This window comes from Zootoca vivipara, chromosome 14 (assembly GCF_965207765.1).
Source record: "Zootoca vivipara chromosome 14, rZooViv2.hap1.1, whole genome shotgun sequence".
Classification (NCBI taxonomy): domain Eukaryota; kingdom Metazoa; phylum Chordata; class Lepidosauria; order Squamata; family Lacertidae; genus Zootoca; species Zootoca vivipara.
Window position 1 is genome coordinate 19256282 of NC_142597.1, and position 20695 is coordinate 19276976.

General features: G+C 46.0%; 1 protein-coding gene across 1 annotated transcript; it reads left to right on the forward strand.

Annotated features, from left to right (window-relative positions):
- Positions 1–4615: 4615 nt before the first annotated feature.
- On the forward strand, positions 4616–20083 carry ZW10 (zw10 kinetochore protein). The gene is made up of 16 exons (XM_035139704.3): positions 4616–4847; positions 6493–6627; positions 7006–7107; positions 7216–7293; positions 7428–7587; positions 9945–10094; positions 10723–10914; positions 11300–11463; positions 11877–12059; positions 13232–13470; positions 13669–13740; positions 14386–14543; positions 15144–15274; positions 16097–16228; positions 17176–17378; positions 18525–20083. The coding sequence occupies exons 1-16, from the start codon at positions 4713–4715 to the stop codon at positions 18643–18645; spliced, it is 2355 nt and encodes a 784-aa protein (XP_034995595.1). The 5' UTR covers positions 4616–4712; the 3' UTR covers positions 18646–20083.
- The last annotated feature ends 612 nt before the right edge of the window (positions 20084–20695 follow it).

Genomic DNA, 20695 nt, shown 5'->3' on the forward strand with positions numbered 1-20695 from the left:
TCAACCAGCAGGAATCAAGAATAAAGCTGTGCCCTTCAGATTCATAGGAGGGTATCTGCCATTTTTTCCACATCCTGTTGTGGTTGTTGCACTCCCGGGTGGAGCTGTACGGAAAGAAGGCTTGTCCTGTTTCAGCAAATCCTCAAACATGTCCTCTGCCCAGCCATTGTTGACTTCAGGGGCCTCTCTGGGTTTGCCGAGGTAAGATGATGCCCTGAAATAAAATTGCACTACAGGACAGCTCTTGGGGCCGGATCCCTTACAAAGAGCAACTTTGTGTTCCTGAATCAATGTCTGATTGGGGGTTCTGGTTTCTGCAAGCAGAAGTTCAAAGCTGAATCTGTCCCTTTAAAAACAACAACAACCCCAAACCCTTTTGGCTACTTTTATTGGCATAGCTATCGCCGTCAAAGCTGGATAGCTCGCAAGGGTTGACCGAAATCTTTCTTTGCTTCGAGTTTAACCACTTTGGAAAAAGCTTTGCGTTGGGTGTTCTGGGGTCTGTCCAGTTCTCTGGCTCCCCCCTTTTCTATGCCACATGCAGTAGGTGCCTGGGCTGCAGGCAGCACCCCCCCCCCCTGCAGCTCCCTCCAGGCGCAAATGCGAAAGTGTCTCATCTTGTCACAGTGCCATACAGAACTCTTTCTTGGTGGATGTATTGCCCTATCCCTCCCTCCCTCCCTCATTGCTCATGTGCATTTAGCTGGCCCCATTTCTCTCCTTCTTTGCCTAACGGAAGCCTTTAGCTCCTGGACTCACCAGTCTTACGGTCCCTCTTTTGCTGTGGCTGCTGCTAAATGGAAGTATTTTTTTACACAAAGCCACACACCCTTTTCCAACAAGGACACGGGGAGGGGAAATGGGAAAGCGAATAAAGTTTATTCTTTGAACAATGATATATTGTGTGCCTTCATACTTTGCCAGATGAGTGCTGTGAGGCAAATATCAACTGGAGACATGATCTGGAAATGTTGAAAGCATTGCGGGTGTCTGTAGGTGGGACTTTCCCCTGGATATTTAGAGTGAAACGGGGTGGGAGAGGTGAGGAAAAGAAGATAATTTGGGAAGAAGAGCCTGTCCTGCAATAATGATAAAGTTTACATGGGCTGTCTCTGTATCTCTTCATTCAATCTCAATCTCACATTAACTTGTACAGTGAATGCCTTCCTGTCTACAGAGCAGAAGTGGCTATTCCTATGCTAGCATTCCGATGTTGCTGAACTACAGCCCCCATAGTAATTGACCACTGGCCATATTGGGGCTGATGGGAGTGAAAGTCCAGCAACAACTTTCCAGAGAAGAAAGGCAAATTAAATTGTTGGACTATGCCGAAATGGCAAAATTGACCGGAAAGCTCAGGAATCAAGAAGACCAAAACTTTAACAAGGAATGGGGGAGGGGGGGTGTTATAATTTATCTTTGAGACTACTGTAAACAGATGAAAACATTAGCAGGATTGCAATAACGCTTGTACAGTAATGTACTGGGTATTATGGAGATAATGAAGTTTGTTTGTTTGTTTTTAAAAATGGGAGTATTGAACATACTTGAACATACTTGCATATTTTATTAGTTACTCTACTATATAAAGAAGCTGTCCAAACACATTTAGCCTCCGTGAACTTTAACTCTATGGGAAGAGAAAGACTGGTGAGGAGGTAATTAATAGTTACCTTGTTATTTCTTTAGTAGGTCACAGCAGACTCAGACAATGAATCATCCTCTCCTAAGCTAGCAGCTGCTCCAGGAGCAATTAGAAGCTCTGTATGCTTCAGCATGATAGGGCTTACCCCAGCACCACTCATTTGAAGGGCTGTTGCTCAGTGATAGAGCTTTGCAGGCAGAAGTGTCCCTGGTTCAGGAAAGAACCGTCTGAAACCCTGGAGATTTGATGCCAATTAGTTGCATCAGTGTTTTGAGGCATTTGCAGTCTCATTCACTTACTAAGTTTATATCTTGTGGTTGCAAGAAACCCCTGGGGTGCTACACAAGGAAATGCAATTAATTTATTCAAAACATAAAGCTTTGGGTATTCCCTGATGTAAGTGTGAATCTTTGCAGGTACTTTTCATAGCGCGTGCACAAACAAACAGTTCAGGACTATTAGCTACAAGCCTTTTTGACTCTACAGTGGTACCTCGGAAGTTGAACAGAATCCGATCAACTTCCAAAACGTTTGGAATCCAAGACACGGCTTCCGATTGGCTGCAAGAAGCTCCTGCAGCCAATCAAAAGCTGCATTGGACGTTTGGGTTCCAAAGAACGTTTGCAAACCGGGAAACTCACTTCCGGGTTTGCAGCATTTGGGAGCCAAAATGTTCAAGTTGCAAGGCGTTTGTCAACCAAGGGACAATTGTATTTGTAATCTGAAATGTATAGAAAAGCTATTACTTATTTGTACAATTATAAATCACAGAACCGCAACACAGGAACACAGGAACCCGCAACACAGGAATCTTAACTAAAGCATCCATGAATGATGGCCATCCAACCTCTTCTTAAATACCTCCAATGAAGGAGAGTCTATCCCCTTCCGAGAAGTCCACTGTTGAACAGCTCTTTTATCTAGGCTCCTGAAGGTAGATTCTAAGTGCATTTAACCTCACAGATTTTCAAAGGGAGAGCAGCAAACAGTGAAATCTTATACGTTACACAGAAGCAAACCACACTGATTTCAATGGGGCTTCCTCCCAAGTAAATATGTATAGGATTGCAGTCTGTGTGCGGAGAATTTCCTCGGGCTACAACATAGCTTTAAAGTAACCCCAGCCCCAGTTCTATGCAGACCCCCGAAAGAGAGCATCAAAATTATGCAATGGACAAAACACAACAGCCCTGCTGGGTCAGGCCAATGGCCCCTTCTGTATTGTGGAGGGTTGGACTAGATGACCTTTGGGGTGCCTTCCAACTCTATGATCTAGTCCAGCAACCTATTCCCGTAGAGGCCAACCATCTGTGGGAAACCCACAAACAGAAGATGATCACAAGAGCCATTCTCCCCTCCTGTGGCTCCCAGAAACTGATTTAGATGCATGACGGTCTCCAACCCTGGAGGCACAGCATAGCTATCATGTTAATAGCTATTGATAATATTTTCCTCCTTCACTTACTAAGTGAAGTGCTTTGTTTAATTCTCTTTTAAAGCCATATACCCTGTTTCTCATATTTTAAGACATACAGTACCCATAAAAGAAGCCATGGCAGGATTTTTAAGCATTCAAGGAATATAAGCCATACCCCGGGTAGGTTGGTGGTGGTCATTATTGTATCCTGTGGGAGTGAGTTCCACAGCTTAACTTATGTGCTGTGTGAATAACTTTCTTGTATCTGTCCTGAGTTTTTCAACATTCAGCTTCATTGGATGCCCCCGAGTTCTAGTGTGCTGAGAGGAGGGGGGGGGGAACCCAACTGTTTTCATGTTTCCTCTTACTCGCCTTTCCCCTAAAAAGGCATCAAACGCTGCAACCTTTCCCCCTAGTGGAGTCGCTTCATCCCTTTCATCATTTTGATAGCGATATCCTTTTTGACGTGAGGCAAAATAAAACAGACCGAAGTGTTTATTAAATGTTTATTTCTGCTCATCAACAACAAATAAGAAAACGCACAACTATAACAAAAATTTAAGAGAGACTACTACGCTGAGTTAAGGGACCCAGGTGGCGCTGTGGTTAAACCACTGAGCCTAGGGCTTGCTGATCAGAAGGTCGCGGTTCGAATCCCTGTGACGGGGTGAGCTCCCGTTGCTTGGTCCCAGCTCCTGCCAACCTAGCAGTTCGAAAGCACGTCAAAATGCAAGTAGATAAATAGGAACCGCTACAGCGGGAAGGTAAACGGCGTTTCCATGTGCTGCTCTGGTTTGCCAGAAGCGGCTTTGTCATGCTGGCCACATGACCTGGAAGCTATACACCGGCTCCCTCGGCCAATAACGCGAGATGAGCGCGCAACCTCAGAGTCGGTCACGACTGGACCTAATGGTTAGGGGTCCCTTTACCTTACTACGCTGAGTTACTGCAGCAGATGAACATGTTCCTTTGAGAGAGGTCTCTATGCAGCACCGCCTCCCTGACTGGCTGGTTTGCATTTCTATATTTAAAAATAAATCCTGTCCCCCGCAAGGCGCATTTTCCATCCCATGCCGGCAGGCGAAACTCGCAAGAAGGCCAAAAAAGGGATCCAATGCAGAAGCTGCTCTATATTTCTATATCTATGGGAACAGATGCGCAGCCGCCATTGGGCCTCGTTCGGATTTTCTTAAGGAAACGGAGCTGCGGCGCTCTACCCCTCGACACCTCTATGGCTCCCCGCTCCCATTTCCTATGTAAGCTTTGCGAAAGCACGTAAATGCAAAAGCACGCCACGTTTTAATTACTTAACAAATGCACACGTTCACTCTCGAGAGTGCCTCAGTGCCATTTCTCCTCGTCCGGTGTCTCTGTTTTTAGATGTCAAGACCCGCATTTCCGGCCTAAGAAACGCCTATCCACGTGAGACCCGAAGCACGTATCCTGCGCGTGCCGCTCTACCCTTCCCCGGAGCCCCAACTCTACGGGCGGTCCTCCCAGGGCGGGCGCAGGGCACTCTGGGAATGTAAGGCTTCTCCCGGCGGGAAAGGCTGACGCGCGTTCTTTTTCCCGTGATGCCTTTCGCGCGGCTGAGGAGAAGAAGAGCTGGCGGCGGCAGCGGCTTCTGCTGACGAAGGTGCCGGCTCCCTCATGGCGGAAAAGGCCGAGGCGAAAGCGAGGACCGCCTCGCTAGTGGAAGCCGTGCTGGCCTGCACGGGCCCCCTGGAGAAGGAGGGGCTCAGCGGCCGCATCTCCCGCCTCTCTTGCCGGGTGGAGGAGCTCAAGGTGCGATGAAGGGGAGGGGGGAAGGGGAAGAGAGGTGGGCGGGGGCTCCCGTCACATAGTGGGCGGGGACTTGCCCGCAGAGGGGCGGGGCTCACATGGGCGCCGCCCCATTCGAAGCCTTCCTTTTACCCCATGAAACCCTTTAATAGAGCGATCTAAGCCTGAGTGTTTCTGAGCCCGTGCGGAATTATGTATTATTCTAGTTATTCATCATCATGCGTATATTTCACCTTTCTTCCAAGGAGCTCAAGGTTGCTTCTACAATTCTCCCCATTTTACTCCCACAACAACTTGAGAGGTAGGCTAGGCTGGGAGAGACAGTGACTGGCTCAAGGGCCACCTGCTGAGCTTCATGGCCGGGTAGAGATTTTAATCCTGATCTGCTAGGCCAGTAAAGTTTCCCAAACTTAAGGCTCTAGCTCAGGGGTCCCCAGACTTACGGAGCGGCGGGCCGGTGCCCGCCGCGCCGACCGCGCGGTGGGCCGGACTGCAGGGGAGTGCGCGCGCAGCGGGCCGGAGGGCGGGGGAGTGCTCGCCCGTGCGCATGCGCACACGCACACGGGCAGAAAAAAAATCGGCGAAAATCGCTTGTGCGCATGCGTATGGGCCTCCCCCGACCCGGAAGTGCACCAGAAATGACCTCTTCCGGGTCGGGAGAGGCCCGTACGCATGCGCACAAAGGATTTTCGGCGATTTTTTGCCGATTTTTCAGATCGCCGCTGCGCCGCGCGCCGTGAGAGCGGGCGGCGGCAGCGGGCGGCGGGGGTCGTCGCGGGCCGGATTGGAAGGCCGATTGGGCCGCATCCGGCCCGGGGGCCGTAGTTTGGGGACCCCTGCTCTAGCTGCTTTGGGACCACAATTGCCACCATCCCTGACCGCTGGTCTTGCTAGCTAGCGGTGATTGGAGTTGTCCCAAAAAACATCTGGAGGCCCAAGTTTGAGAAATACTGTGCTAGGCCCTAGTGCAACACTAACCACTATTCCATGCTGTAATGAGTTGGCATGTTAATTTTTTCACCTGGTAGGTAGTTTTTTCAGAGTTCTACACTGGTGTGTGCAATGCTTTTTGTTTTATTTGTTAAAGGATTTTGAAACCTCTTGCCATAGAATAGGAATGTAAGATGTTTCCTTACGCTGAGTCACACCTTTGGTCATTCCAGCTCAGTATTGTCTACACACAAACTGGTAGCAGCTTCTCCAGGGGACAGCTACAGACCCACCTGGAGATGCAATTGGAAATCAAACCTGAGACCTTCAGCATCCAAAGTTGATGCTCTGCCACTGAACTTTGGCCTTTTTCCATAGAGTTGGTCATCTAGTCCTCCCATGTTCTTTAACCAGATGTTATTGGAATTGGACCAGAGAGAAGTTCTCTCTGGATCAATTTGACTACTTGGGGGTTATTTGTCTTCCGCTGCAGCATACAACATATGTTGCTTACTTGAGGCCTCTAAAGATAATTGGCTGTGCAGGGACTTTGTTTGCTACGCCTTTTATCTACTTGTGTTAAATTGGGTTGCTTGCAATCTCTGAGGAACTGGCAAATAGAGAATCATGCTTTTGGTCAACTGATTGGGTTCCATGAGTTATTGCACTTCTGTGATTTTATGTAAGTTTGAAGTGACGTCTCCTTCCGCTCTTCTAGGATGAAGTCTGCAGCATGGTCAACAAGAGGTATATAGAGTTTCTGCCCAGTATGCAGAGTGCCAAAGATTTGGAATCCCAAGTGGAGGAACTTTCTGGCAACATTGACCAGCTGAAGTCCAGGATTGAGATTGAGGTGATGCAAAGAAAAATAACGGGCCTTTGCCAGAACTGAGTCTTCAGCTAGTTAGAAGGACTAAGAAGTTTGATATTGCCAGTCCAAATGTCTGACAAAAAAGCCCCATAAAATTATATGATCATAAAATAACTGCGAATTGGAAAGTAACTTTTTTTTGTGACCTTGATGCCTGAACATCACAGCACAGGGCTTTTCATTCTCAAATAATACTGTATCTAGACCTCCCTAGATGCTAAGAAGCTTCCATAGGCCCAAGGAGTATGCCTTCCATGCTTAGCCCTACAAAAAGGAGGTACAACATGTAATAAAAAACAGCTAAATAATGTTTGCAACCCAGAATTCTACAAATGCTTTGGTTTTGTGGCTCCTTCCCAGGTTCAGCATGACCTGAACGTGGCCATTGCAGAATTTTCTGAGCTGAAACAGCAACTGGAGAGAGACACACTAGTTCTGAGTGGGCTGAAACAGCTGCAGGAGGTGAGAGAGGGGCCTTTCTTCCCCAGTTGCCATGCCAATCTATTTCTTTGTTTTTTCAGACCTCATTCTGAATATAGTCAACAGTGATTTTCCCTTTTTATTTTAAAGTTCGAAACTGCTCTCAAACAGTTCAATGCCTTGCTGCCACAAAAGAAGTATGTGTCAGCAGCATGCCACCTGAACAAGGTAATTCCAGTTGCTTTGGGGACTGGTGGTCTTCTGTGACTGCTTGGACCTTTGTGTCCCTCTAAGAACGGACTTGCTTAGCTTCTGTTTGTGCAGTTACTTACTCTTTGTCTCTTTCTCCACCATTCTGTCAGGCCCGGGGGATTCTGAAAATGCTGGAGTCACGTCGAGGCTTTGAGCTGAAGATTCTGAAGGCGCTCCGCAGGGAGCTCACGATGCAGACCCAAAACATTATCTACCTCTTGGGTCTGGAGTGGCAGCAAATGGCTGTGTGGAAGGTTCCTCAATCAAAAGGTTTGGCGGAGGGCGTTGTTTGGGGGTTGTGAATGTGTACCTTTTGGAGGGCAGAGGTGAAACAGCAGACAATTTGACTTTGGCTGATCTCTGGTGGAGGGGAGGATATCTCAGTGGTACATCATGTGTTCTGCATTCAGAAAGTTCCAGATTTAAGCTCTGGCATTCCAGATTTTTAAGAAAGTCAGGTAGCAGGTGCTGGAGCCATTGCCAGCCAGAGTGAATGGTACTTGGTTGGACAAATAGTATCACTTAGTAAAAAATTGTATCTTAAGTTCTTGTGACCCAGCCTTGTTGCAAATTGGAAAAATGGTCCTGCAAATACATATTCATATATGTGTAGGCCTTTATAAGATTAATATGTTAGTAGTCTTTGCACAACTAAAGTGTTAGTACAGAGAGTATACAGTGGTACCTCTACTTACAAATAACTCTACTTACGAATGTTTCTACTTACGAATGGAGCTCCGACCGCCATCTTGGATGTGGTTTAGATAGGATTTTTTCTACTTATGAATTTTTAGATAGGGTTGCTTCTACTTACGAATTTTTTCTCCCAATGCATTCCTATCGGATTTGACTTACAATTTTTTTCGACTTACAAATGTGCGTTCGGAATGCATTAAATTCGTAAGTAGAGGTACCACTGTATGTGGTTCCGTCAGGCTTTATTGTCCTGTTTGATCACATAATAGAATCTAAGAGGGCTTATAGGCAAATTTCCCCTCCAGAGTTATTGTGGTTCAATTATTGGGCTTGGTTCAAGAATTGCTTTCCTGTGGACTTATTCTTGACTATACATAGGCTACTCCTTCTCAACCACTGTTCCCTGTCTGGTGGGGGCAATGGGAATATTAGTAATGTACCTTATGGCACTGTTAAAAACAACAAGCAAGCAAATGGATACAAAGAAATTCACAAGTGCTGGAAGTTCTATACAAAAAAGTAATGATTCCTTTTGTCCTTGGGTAGTGCAACCAAAGTAATTGAAATGCATATAATTTTATGGTTAGCAATGTCTATTGTAATATTATTGTCTGTGTTGACAAACTTGGAAGAGTTGGGAAATTTTGAAGAGCACTTGGAAGTGTTGGTTGGCTGAAACTTGTAGGAACCGGCATCAAATTTCAGAGTGCCTAGAAATTTTTTTGGTGGTTGGTGGATAAGCATCCTTTTATTTCTGCTTGTCTGTGACTGCAGAAAGAGACTTGTGTGTGTGTGGCTTGTCAAGGACCTGACAGGCCATAGTGCATTTTTTGTGGGCTGTGTTCAGTTTGGTGTTCACAAAGTGCAGAACCAACTCAAAAATTATGGACATTCTGTGCCCCCCCCCCCCCCCCCCCGGTGCTGAATCCTCTCTCAAAGCCTGCCATCCTGCCTGCCTTTTTCTGAATGTTGACAAGGAACTGTTTGGGTTTGCAGATTTAAAACAGGTCAAGCATGTTCTGCAGGTTACATCTTGAAGATTTTATGTCTCCTGGCACTCTGCACTTTACATGTTTCTGAGCTCTCTGGCAGGATTGCGGCAGAGTGTAACAGGGGAAGGAAAGCAATTCTGGATTCAGGAAGGATGAGCTTTCTCTGTCCTATCTATTGTTTTGTGTTTTATATGCATCCTCTTTTATAGAGGAGTCTATCCCAAGATGTTAAAGCTAGTAACATGGGAAGCTGACTTCTTATTGCTGCTGCTGCTTTTTAAGATTTACAGTTTGTTAATAAATACACAACCCTGATCACATTTATATGGTTGATATATGGCATGCTGTCTTCCATCGGAGGTCAAGGAGATAAACAACTACCTGACATTTAGAAAACACCTAAAAGCAGCCCTGTTTAGGGAAGTTTTTAATCTGTGATATTTTAATGTATTTTGGTATTTGTTGGAAGCCGCCCAGAGTGGCGGGGGAAACCCAGCCAGATGGGCGGGGTATATATAATATATAATATATAATAATAATAATATAATATAATATACTGACTCAGATTATTTGCTCATTTAGTTTAGTATTAATGATTTGCAAGGGCAGGTCTTTTCCATTGCATGCTACCTGACTCCCCCCCCCCTCCAGCTGTCATGCATTGAACATGAGACCTTCTATATGCAAAGCATGTGCTGTACCATGGAGTGATGGTCTCTTGCTATTTGTAAATATCCATACCAACATGGGATATGCATCTCATTGGCTGTTACTGAACACATGCAAGCAACACTATTTGTGGAATTGCCTGTGAATTGATATTGAAGTCTGGAAAGGCAGGCCATGCAAAACCCGTTCTCTGTGTTTGCTCTTTTGCTTTGGCTTTGAAGCCAATGTTTTGCTGTAACGGGGGCTTGTCCTCTGCCACTTCTTGCTTAGAAGCGGGCAGCCTGGAGTCAGCCATGGAGACAGAGCTGCATTTGTGCAAGGTGTTGTCCAAGGAGGATGTGGTCCCTGGCCCAACAGTTGCGTCTGTGCTGCAGGCATTTGCTGTCCTGGACGAGCTGCGTTTGAAGTTCAGGCACTTCGGTAAGTGATTTTCACTGGCAACAACCAAAATTTGGCTGTAGTTAAAACCATATGCCATTAGAATTGGATCAGGTTTCCAAACTTTAGATGCCTGAAGCAAAGCTGTTTTTCTGGATTAAAATCAGAGACTTGCTTCCCTCTTCCCTCACAGCAGTCTGTTCTTAATCAGCTCCTAAAACAGTGGGGAGGCATCCTTCTTCCATCTTCAGTATAGCTCAGTTAATATTTTCTTTTCTATCTCTTCTCTCTTTTGCCTAGTCAGTCAGGAATAGCATTGGACAGGGGTGATGCTCTTGTAAGCATGAAAGGGTTGTAGCTCAGTAGTTAAAACATTCATGGAGATGTGGGAAAGAGTTTAATTAAATATACAAAGTCAAATTGCAATAGTTGTATCTTTTCTTCGTTGAGAGCAGTATTTTAGAATTCCTCTTGCTTGCTCCAGGAGGAGCTACTACCCTCTTCTTCCTTGCCCACCCCTTGTACTATCTTCACACTTAAGTTAAGCTGCTAGACCAATTCAAGGAATGTTGCAGCAGCCCAAGTGGAAATGCTGCCCAGCATGCTTCTTCTACTTTGTCTTTCAACCCTGGCTGTTAATGGCTCCTTCCTTCCCTGTTCCTTGTGCCAGGACAGTTGCTGCTGAAGTACATCCTCAAGCCGCTCATCTCCCACCCGTCATTGCAGCCCCTACCTGAGGAGCACCCTGATGCCGTCACACTGAGGTTTAGGTCTGTGGGCTCCAATCTTGGCCATCCGTCCCCCGTAGAAGTGTTTGCCAGGATCAAACTGGTACTCGAGATTCTTCACAAGTATCATTTAGGTACGGAGCTCCTTGCTAGCCGGAACCATGGGAAGTGGCAGTCAGAGTGGGTCAGGAGAACTTTTTGTGTGTTGCTGAGGAGGATGCCACAGAACTTGGCTAGGGAACCTGTGGCCTACCAAATGTTGTACTCCAACTCGCATCAGCCTCATCCATCATGGCCAGTGGTCAGGAATGATAAAAGTTGAAGTTCAGCAACATCTGGAGGGACAAAGGTTCACCAGCCTAGCCGTTGAAGCTTCTAAAAATTATGCCACTGTTTTCCAAATGCAGAGGAAATCTGACGAGGGGAGCTGCCCCTATTGTGCATGCTGGTGTTTTGTGCCAGGGCATCGAGGGGGCCATGATTATTCATACATTCTTAACTCTGTAACTGTTTTCCCAGGTGTTCCACTTGAACACTGTGCAGAGGAGGAGAACAGCTCCAATCTTGTCCTGGCAGAGGTGTTGGGTGATACAATCTGGAAGGACATTTCGGACTGTCTCATTCGTGACTGTTTGGTGCATTCGATCCCAAACAACAGCAGCAAACTGGGGCAGTATATTGAGGTGAGTGTTGCAGCAGCTGAGGGACTGTGAAGGATGGGAAAGGCCTGTGGAGCAGTTCCCTAAACCCTCTTCCCTTTGCTTTCAGAGTTAGCCCTTGAATTGTTGTTGTAAAGGTTTGCTTAGCGGACGAAGGTAAAAGTTGCACATACTAAAATAACGGATCTTTTCCTGAGTGTCTTCCTTTTTTCACTGTTGTTAGTAGGCCGCTATAGCGTCTGATAAATTGTAATGTGTCAGCTTCCCATGGCCTGCTACTAAACCAAATGATCCATAATTTCCTTATTTTATGGGGATTCAAAGCCTGAAAGCTGGAGACAGGCACATTCATTCCCAGTGCTGGGCCTTCTGTTCCACCCATGGGTAGCATTTACGGGGCTCACTGTTCCTCCTCTCTCCCCCACCCCCTGGTTTAGGTTATTAAAGCTACTGAGGAGTTCGAAAAAGCCTTAAAGGACATGCGGTTCCTAAAGGAGGATGCCACCGACTTGCTGACCTATGCCCGTAACGTCAACTGCCACTTTGCTAATAAGAAATGCCAGGATGTGATAGTGGCAGCCAGAAATCTGATGACATCAGAAATACACAACACCATAAAGGTAGCTGAGCCAATAGAACCTCTGCTTATTTCCCCAGTGTTTGAGTATTTTTCCAGGTGGATCATGTAATCCTTTGTGTTGTTAACCATGCTTACATGTTCGTGATATGTTTTTTTTTTTTTGTCTTTTAAGTTATTCCAAAGTATGTGAATCAGGCAGTGCTGTGGGATAGCTCTTTATTTTGAACAAAGTACAGTTTTTGAAACAGGAAATGCAAGATCCCCATACAGAGTTGTGCTGCTCTGCAAAGATCTGTTTAGAACCATATTGGCCCGAATATAAGCCGCACCCGAATATAAGCCACATCTTTAAAATTCAAGAAAAAAAAAAAGACAATACTTGAATATAAGTTGCTCCCTTAAAATTCCACAGCCATTCACACCTGTTCAGTGTTACCTTATGTCTGTTTCAGCAGTGATATCGTAAAAGCCCATTTTTGTAAGGTCACAAATTTTAGCTGCGTTTTAACTTTTCATGGTCAGAATTTGGGGGAAAAGTGAGGCTTGTATTCAGGCCGGTGCGGTATGTTTGGGGCCTGCTGGGCTGTGCAGTAAATCTAACCTGGGTTGTTTCTATGGTCTTCCTAGGCACTCTTGTAGTAAGTTTTTCCCCTCTTCCTAATTGGACTTGTATTCTGTTCTTTCTGGAAAAACGGAAGATCACAACTTTTAGTGGTCTTCCTTCCAGGCATGTTAAAAGTCCTGCATTCCAATCCCAACGCAGTCATTAAACACTTGACCTTGGGCCAGTCATTTTCTCTCAGGCCTACCTCATAGGGTTGTTGAGGGATCAAACAGAAGCAGGGGAGAAAACTATATGTAGATCAATCTGAGTTCTTTGAAGGGTGGCCTGGGGTATTAATTGAATACAGTGTTAGGAGCTATTCAATCCTCCTAATATCATTAGAATTCCTCAGAAGTAGCCATGAAAGTCAAACTAGTCTAAAACGGTCTTGTTGCGCCTTAACAGCTAACAATTTTATTGTGGCATAACCCTTTGTAGTGCTAAAGCTGCCACACCGCTCTTTGCTTTTGCTACAAGATACTAACACTTGTCACACCTCTGGAATTTCTTAAGTTAGTTCAGTTGTGCCCTAAGTTGGTATTTTGCTTGTGCTGCAGTTTCGCTTCCATCCCTCCCCTCCAGTGTACATCTTTATTTTCCCTTCCTAGATTACCCCAGACTCCTCTGTAATTCTGCCCAAAATGCCTGACCCCGGAGCAGGTGACCAGTTAAAGGTGCAAAAAGTATCTGAGGGTCTTGACAAGCAGGCAACAGATTTGGAGAATGAGAAAAGGTTGAGCCGCCACACCTTTTCATTTCCTGCCTGCCGCATCAGTGAATCTGTACAGAAGTTGATGGTGTTGGCTTATCAGACACTCCAAGAGGCCTCAACCAGCACGGATCAGTGGTGAGGATTCTGAGTGAATTGTTTGGGCTCAGCTGATCTCGGGGGGGGGGGGTTGAGTGGGTATGAAAGTAGGCCTGCCATGCAGCCAACAAATGCTTAAGTCCTGCAAGCATTTTGTGCTGTAGCTATGATGCTTTCAGCCACACAACTCAGATAATGTTTCTGCTTTTCCTTTCTTCTCCCTGCCCCCCCCCCCAGCTGCATCCAGCTCTTCTACTCAGTGCGGAACATCTTTCATCTGTTCTGTGATGTGGTGCCGATGTATCACAAGTGAGTGGCATGAAAAACCTCGCCAGGGAGGTGAAAAATCTTTGTTTCTTCAGTCCCCCTTTCCTCCTTTTGTTCTCTCTTAAAAAAACCAAAGCACCTTTATGAAGATATGGCTTAATGTCTTTGGACAGTGATCCTTTGGAAATTTCAGAAATATTTGAGCAACAGCAGCTTTACATTCCATGCAGGGGCTGGAGAACAGCTTGCCTAAACCCATGCAGTCTGAAGTAAGATGCAACAGCAGGCTCCTCCACTGGCAGCTAACATATCTCATTGCTGTGCTATGCCAACTCCAAATGGGCACTGCATGATCCCAAAGGACTGCCCTCCCTCTGCCTTCACCTCTCTCCCTTCCTCTTTTAGGGGTTTTCTACCCCAAGGATGGGAGACATGTAGCCCTTGATAAAGTGTTGGGCTCTGACACACATCAGCCTCAGCTAGCAGGACCAATGATCAGAAATGTTGGGAGTTGGTCCCCAAAAGCATCCGAGAGACCACATTTCTGTTCTAAGCATATAGACAGAACAACATTCCTGCTCTGGGAAACCTGGTGGCTTTATTTTCTTTAGATGGTTGCAGAGGAAAATGATCAAAAACTGTCTCATCTGGGAATATCTGCTCTCCCCCTTCTTTTCTCCTCCCTAGAGAAAACCTTCAGAAACTTCCCCAGCTGGCTGCTATACATCACAACAACTGCATGTACATTGCACACCACCTTCTGACCCTGGGCCACCAATTCCGGGGCCACCTAATTGATGGAATAGCCACATTTGTTGACCTGGTGCCTGGTTTCAGGAAACTTGGTGAGCCTGGAGGAAACTTACTTGTTCATGTTTATGGGTATTTCCACCCTGCTTTCCAACCTAGCTGGATTCTCAAAGCAGCGTACCTTTCAAATGCAAACAGAGATTCAATTATAACAGGGATATGTGGTGCGGGGTGTGTGGCATTGTGGTACAGTCCAGGTTCTACTTCTGGTTATACCAACCTGATGCTCTCCAGACATTTGGACTCCAGCTCCCATCAACTGCAGCCAGCATGGACAATGCTTAAGGAAGATGAGAGTTGTAGTCCAACAGCATCTGGAGGACGCAAGGTGGGGGAAGATTGTTCTAGCGAGAAAGGGGTGTGGGAAGGAACCACAGGTGACCCTGAAAACTAGTAAATTTGTCAACCCACAGAAGCAATCCCTCTGCCCGATTTTTTTTTTGAATTGTATTTCTGTGGGACTCACCACAAGTGCAGAGGAACATTCCCCTGAGGTCCCTTGAAAATTCTCCTGGTGTACTTTGCAGGGACCTGCTGCTTATGAAGAGGTAGATCTTTGGGTAGGTCAGAAACTGGTGGTGTTATGGTTCTTGGAATTCAAGGCCAGAGTTGAGACTTCTCCCTCTTCCCCACAGGGACAGAGTGTTTCCTGGCCCAGATGCGAGTGCAAAAGGAGGAACTCCTGGAGAGACTCTCAAGCGCCAGGGATCTCTCCAGCGTGGATGATGACGACAACTATTCAGCGGCAAACAAAGCTGTGCGGCAGGTGAGTGGAGGTGAAGCTTTCGAGGGATCGGCTGCAAGCTTTTACAGCGCCCGTCATTGGCAATCTGCACATTACACTGAGACTGAAAGGCAGGTGCTGTTCTGTGCAATGAAGGAAGATCAGGAGAGCCCTACTGGGCCTGTTTAGTCTATTCCCCTGTTTCCAACCCTGGCCATGCAGATTCCGCCAGGAAACGTCCAAGCAAGGCATGAGAGCCACAGCCTTCTCCTGTTGTCATCACTCCCCACACTAACTGGTATTGAGTGGTATACTATATCTGAACCTGGAGGTTCTACTTAATCATCAAAGCTCCCCCTTTCACAGCCATCTCTGCCACAGAGACACCCATAAATTGGCTGTGAGTTGTGTGAAGAAACAATTTCTGAAACTTTCTGAATTTTCTGCCTGTCAGTTTTCCTGGAATGACTCCAAATTCTAGTACCTTGGTAGTCGAATGGCTTGGCTCTCGAACATCGCAAACCTGGAAGTGAGTGTTCCGGTTTGCAAACATTTTTGGGAAGCTGAACGTTCCAATGTGGCTTCCACGGCTTCTGATTGAGTGCAGGAAGCTCCTGCAGGCGATCAGAAGCCATGCCTTGGTTTTTGAACCAAGTTTCAAAACCATTTTTGTACGGTTTTGGGAGTTGAACAGACTCCTGGAATGGATTAATTTCAAGAATCATTGTGCCACTGTATTACAAGAATCCCTCCATCTCTTTTCTAAGCTGCATCCTGCCACTGCCTGTTCCTCCCCACTCCTACCAGTAACATTGTGAGTCGTCTTAGGTTTGTATGTATTAAGAAGGTGCAGTTTCTTTCAAGGTCTTGCACCAGCTGAAGAGGCTTGGCAAGGTCTGGCAGGACGTTCTTCCAGTGAATATCTACTGCAAAGCCATGGGGACTCTGCTTAACTCCGCTCTCACTGAGATCATCAGCAGAATTGCTGCCTTGGAGGTGAGAACCGTGTGGGCCACAGGTGGTTTCTCAATGTAATTGAGTTCCACTCCTCCCCGCAAACACAGTTGCTTCTCTTAGTGTGAGCAGCCTTTCTTCTGTGGATCTGGTTCACGTTTTAGAAAGTTAGAGCCAATTCTTACGATGATGGAAAAGCCGCCCCTAGCAGCATCTCACGCTCTGCAAGCCTTACTTTTCCAATTTCCATAGCATGAATCACTCCATTTAAAAAAACAAAAAGCACAATGGCAATTTCATCTGTCGGTATCTATATCTTTAAGTTTAATACAGCTGCTTTTGAACTTGTGGATATGCTGCTCGGATGGGAATTGGCTTCTTTTAAAAGAGAGAGAGAGGGGTCAAGTGTTACACACTTCTTATGCAGGAGATTATTTTGAACGTCCTGATGGGCACATATTTTCCGTCTTGGTTGAAAAGACCTCATCTTGGACTGTTACTTCAAGGGAAATATTTGGGACTATTCCCAGCGTAAGGTGGCAGCAGAAGTTAAAACTATAAGAATAAGTCTACTTCTCTGCATCAAGCTTTGATGTCTTCTGAGACATGCAAAATTTAAACCTCCAGTTTCTGCATCTCTTGTAAAAGCGATCTAAGTGTGCTACTTGAAACACTTTTCTTGCTAATCTGATGACAGACTGATGAAGAAAGCCTTGTGAATTCCTGGAAAGTGGGCTGGGATGTGCAAATGTTCAGATAAATATCGTGCCAATTTCTTTTTTACATTTGATTTTTTTTTATTAATATTTTATATTTTATGCAAACTCTAGACTTTTTTGGCAATTAAGTGGTATATAAATCATGTAACAAAAAAAGTATGTTCTTTCTGATTTCATCTAGAGGAAAATGAATTACACCACAGAGAGCCTGTTTTTTGACACCACCCGGCCTCCCTGTCCCATTTGCTCTTGCTCTCTGCCATATTGCAGGATATCTCTGCTGAGAACGCAGACAGGTTGCACATGCTTTGTCAGACGATGGTGGACGAGGGACCCCTGGTGTTCATGCCCCTGCCAGAAGAAAAACAGAACAGACCCTTCCAGGAGGAGGTCCCCGTCTATGTGCCGAAATGGATGACATTCAAGGAGCTCATGTTGGTGCTACAAGCCAGCCTGCAAGTAATTGTGGACCGGTGGGTATTCCATACAGTCTGCTCTGCATCCTCCCTATTCCTGTTAGCCCTCCCAGACCAGTAAGGATTGTCTGGGAGAAGCTGAAAACATCAGACAGTGGCATGATATATCCTGGCTTAGATGCTTGTTCTGTGCCTGCCCCCTGCCCCACTCAGCCACCCAACTCGAGGTGGTTTTCACCAGAGAAACCCAAATTTTGACTATTGTAGCAGTACACATTTTTGGTTGTTCTGCCTCTGAAGACGGTTTGGAAACTTCAGCTAGTGCAGAATTCAGCGGTCAAGTTGCTCACTGGAGCAAGACGGTTTGAGCATATTAACACCGATCCTGGTCCAATTGCACTGGCTACCAATTAGTTTCTGGGCTCAGTTCAAAGTGCTGGTTTTGACCTATAACGAATCAGGACCACAATGCCTCAAGGACCACCTCTTTCCATATGAACCTACCCGGTCCCTGAGATAATCTTCTGAGGCCCTTCTTTGTGTGCCCTCTCCTCAAGAGGTCTGGAAGGTCGCAATATGAGAACGGGCCTTCTCTGTAGTGGCTCCCTGTCTATGGAATGTTCTCCCCAGGGAAGTTTGCCTGGCACATTCATAATACACATTTAGGTGCCAGGCAAAAATGTTCCTTTTTAACCAGGCCTTTGGTTGATTTTATTGACATCCAACACCCTTTAGAATGTGGCTTTTTGGGATGGTGGTTATTGGGTTACTGCTTTTGGTTTGATTTTATATGCTGTGGTCTTGTTGTGGAATGCCCTGAGACCTCAAGGTATAGGGTGTGTATAAATTGAATTAATAATAATAATAATAATAATAATAATAATAATAATAATAAATAAATAAACAAATAAATAAATTTAATCTTCCAAGATCTAGGTGTGCTTCTTTAAAGAATGTGACATCTTTGCTTAAAAAGATGCTAGAGAAGGAAGGAAAGGGCAGGAATTGAGGTGGGGTGGATCAGGGTCCTGTAGCAATGTGCAAAGAACATTGGACCCCAAACCCCATCCCACTGACCACAGAAAGCCATGGGCAGAGAGGTTTACAAAAAGGCCCCCCTCCCTCTCCCTGCCCTTCTCTCCTCCCTCCCTCAGCTGTTTAAATAACCACTCTTGCTTTTTCCATTTCTTTTGTCTCTCCCAGGTGGGCAGATGGCAAAGGGCCTCTTGCAGCCGCATTCTCCCCTAGCGAGGTGAAGAACCTAATCAGAGCCTTGTTTCAGAACACAGAGCGCAGGGCAGCTGCCCTGGCAAGGATCAAGTAGCTTCAGTGCCTCTGCTGTTCCTAAAATGTTGTCTTCCTGGACACACTGCAATTGATACAGCCGGTGTCCTCTCACCCCCCCACCTGCGCGCACACACACGCTCATCCACTTTGACCGTATCTCTTGAAAATGACTTCCTGGCTTTTGTGAGCAGGAGCTTCCTGCAGACCAGGTTGAGCTTCTCAGAGGAGCATCACCTGAGGCATTCAAGCCAGCACAGCGATTGTGTTGCCTTCCCAGGCCTCCAAAGATGATCGCCTGACATGACCTGGCACCTGTGGTCCAGAGAGAATCCTGGCTTGTGGGATGTTAACTCCTGACATGCACGCCTGCGGGTCTTGCCAACTCTTTCCCCCTGCTTTGGGTGTTTGGTAAAACCAGTCTGGGTCCGGTGGAACTCATGGCAAACGCGCCCCTGCAGTACATCTGACTGGGAGGTGTGGGGCACTCAATGGCCCGGGGTAATCTGATTCCTTGTGAAACAGCATCTATGCAGCATTTTTTTGTTTTTTTGGAGGGGGTGGTACCTCCCCTTTGTGCATCTTACCTCGTCTGTTTTGCAAATGGCTTCCAAAGCACACAAGACTTGAAAAATCTCTCTCTGCCCTTAGAAGGGTCTTAAAGTGCCAAAATGTCGTAGTTTTACCAGCTGCTGCCTTTAGTGTACCCCATGCAGCACGCCTCAGAAGTTGTCTTTTTACCACGAGTCCTCTTCTTTTGTTCTTCCCATATAGGGTCTACGGGTAGGGAAGGCTGGCCATGCTGCCAGTCGCACCCTCCTGCCTTGGAGGTATGTCACATGTATCCTGTGGCATCTACAGCATGGAAGCTTATGTTTGTTTAAGAAACTATGCACAAACGGCTGATTATGGATTAGTGCTGCTGCTACAGATGTTCAGGCGGCAAGCCAGTGGCAAATGTTTGATATTGAGGGTGGGGGCCAGAGGCTTAGTCCCGCTGTTCCTTGCTGATGTTCATGGAGAACAGAAGAGGCCTACTTGTCTCTTTGAAAGCTCTTGTCAACTGCAGTATTCTTTCCTTGACTTAATAACTACATAGTTAATCAAAACTGGCTGCTCATAAGCTTTCTCCCTTTTCGCTTATCAGGCAGATGTTCTCTCCCACATACCCTGTCTCCATCTACAGAATTTGAGGTTGAGCATTTGTTAATATGGAAGCCCTCGGTCTTCTGGTTATTTGGGGAAGAGGTGGTGCTTTTGGTTGAACACTTCCTTTTTGTGTCCCCCGCCCTGCACCCCAAGCATTTAAACCTCCATTCACAGAGGCTAAAATTCAGCCACTGTCTTTTCTAGCATTCATTAAGAAGATAAAATCCAAGACTGGGGGGAAATGTTATTGGATTAATCATTACTTATAAATTATTTTGTATTCTCATACTTTCTTTTTGGGAGCCATTAAATAGGCATATATAAAACTAGCCTCAGTGTCATTGTCTCCTCTACTGTGAAATATGGTCAGTACCTCTGGCCTTGGTCATTTTGGTTGCCCCATTCCAGTTTTTTGAGATGGGGTGATCTGAACTGTGCACCCGTTCCGGTACTTCCAGGTTCGGCGCAGTCCGCAGTCCGCAACCCGAAAACGCGCAACCTGCAGTGTTTGCAACCCAAGTTATGACTGTATTAGATTTTTTTCAATCCATTCCCTAATCTTTAGAACAGAATTAACTTGTTTTGCAGATGCTGCACCCTGGGTTTACATTTTCCTTGAGCAATCCGTCACAGCCCCTAAGATTCCTTTCCAAGTCATTCATTGCCATCTCTGAAGCCACCAGTGTATATGTGAAGTTGTGATTTTATTGTATTGCCTCAATGTGCATCGCTTTACACTCACTTGGAACCACATTTGCCCATTCATCCAGTGGCTGTCTGATGGTGTTCTCGTTGCGCCCTCTTTCAGCTAAAAGCTGCTAATGATAGGAAGGGTTTTTTTGGCAAGGCAGATACGGTATGTGCTTGTTTGTCCAGCAGATTGCGCTGTTGAGCAATTGCATAAGATTTCATCCTTGGAACAGAAAGTTCTACAACGACAG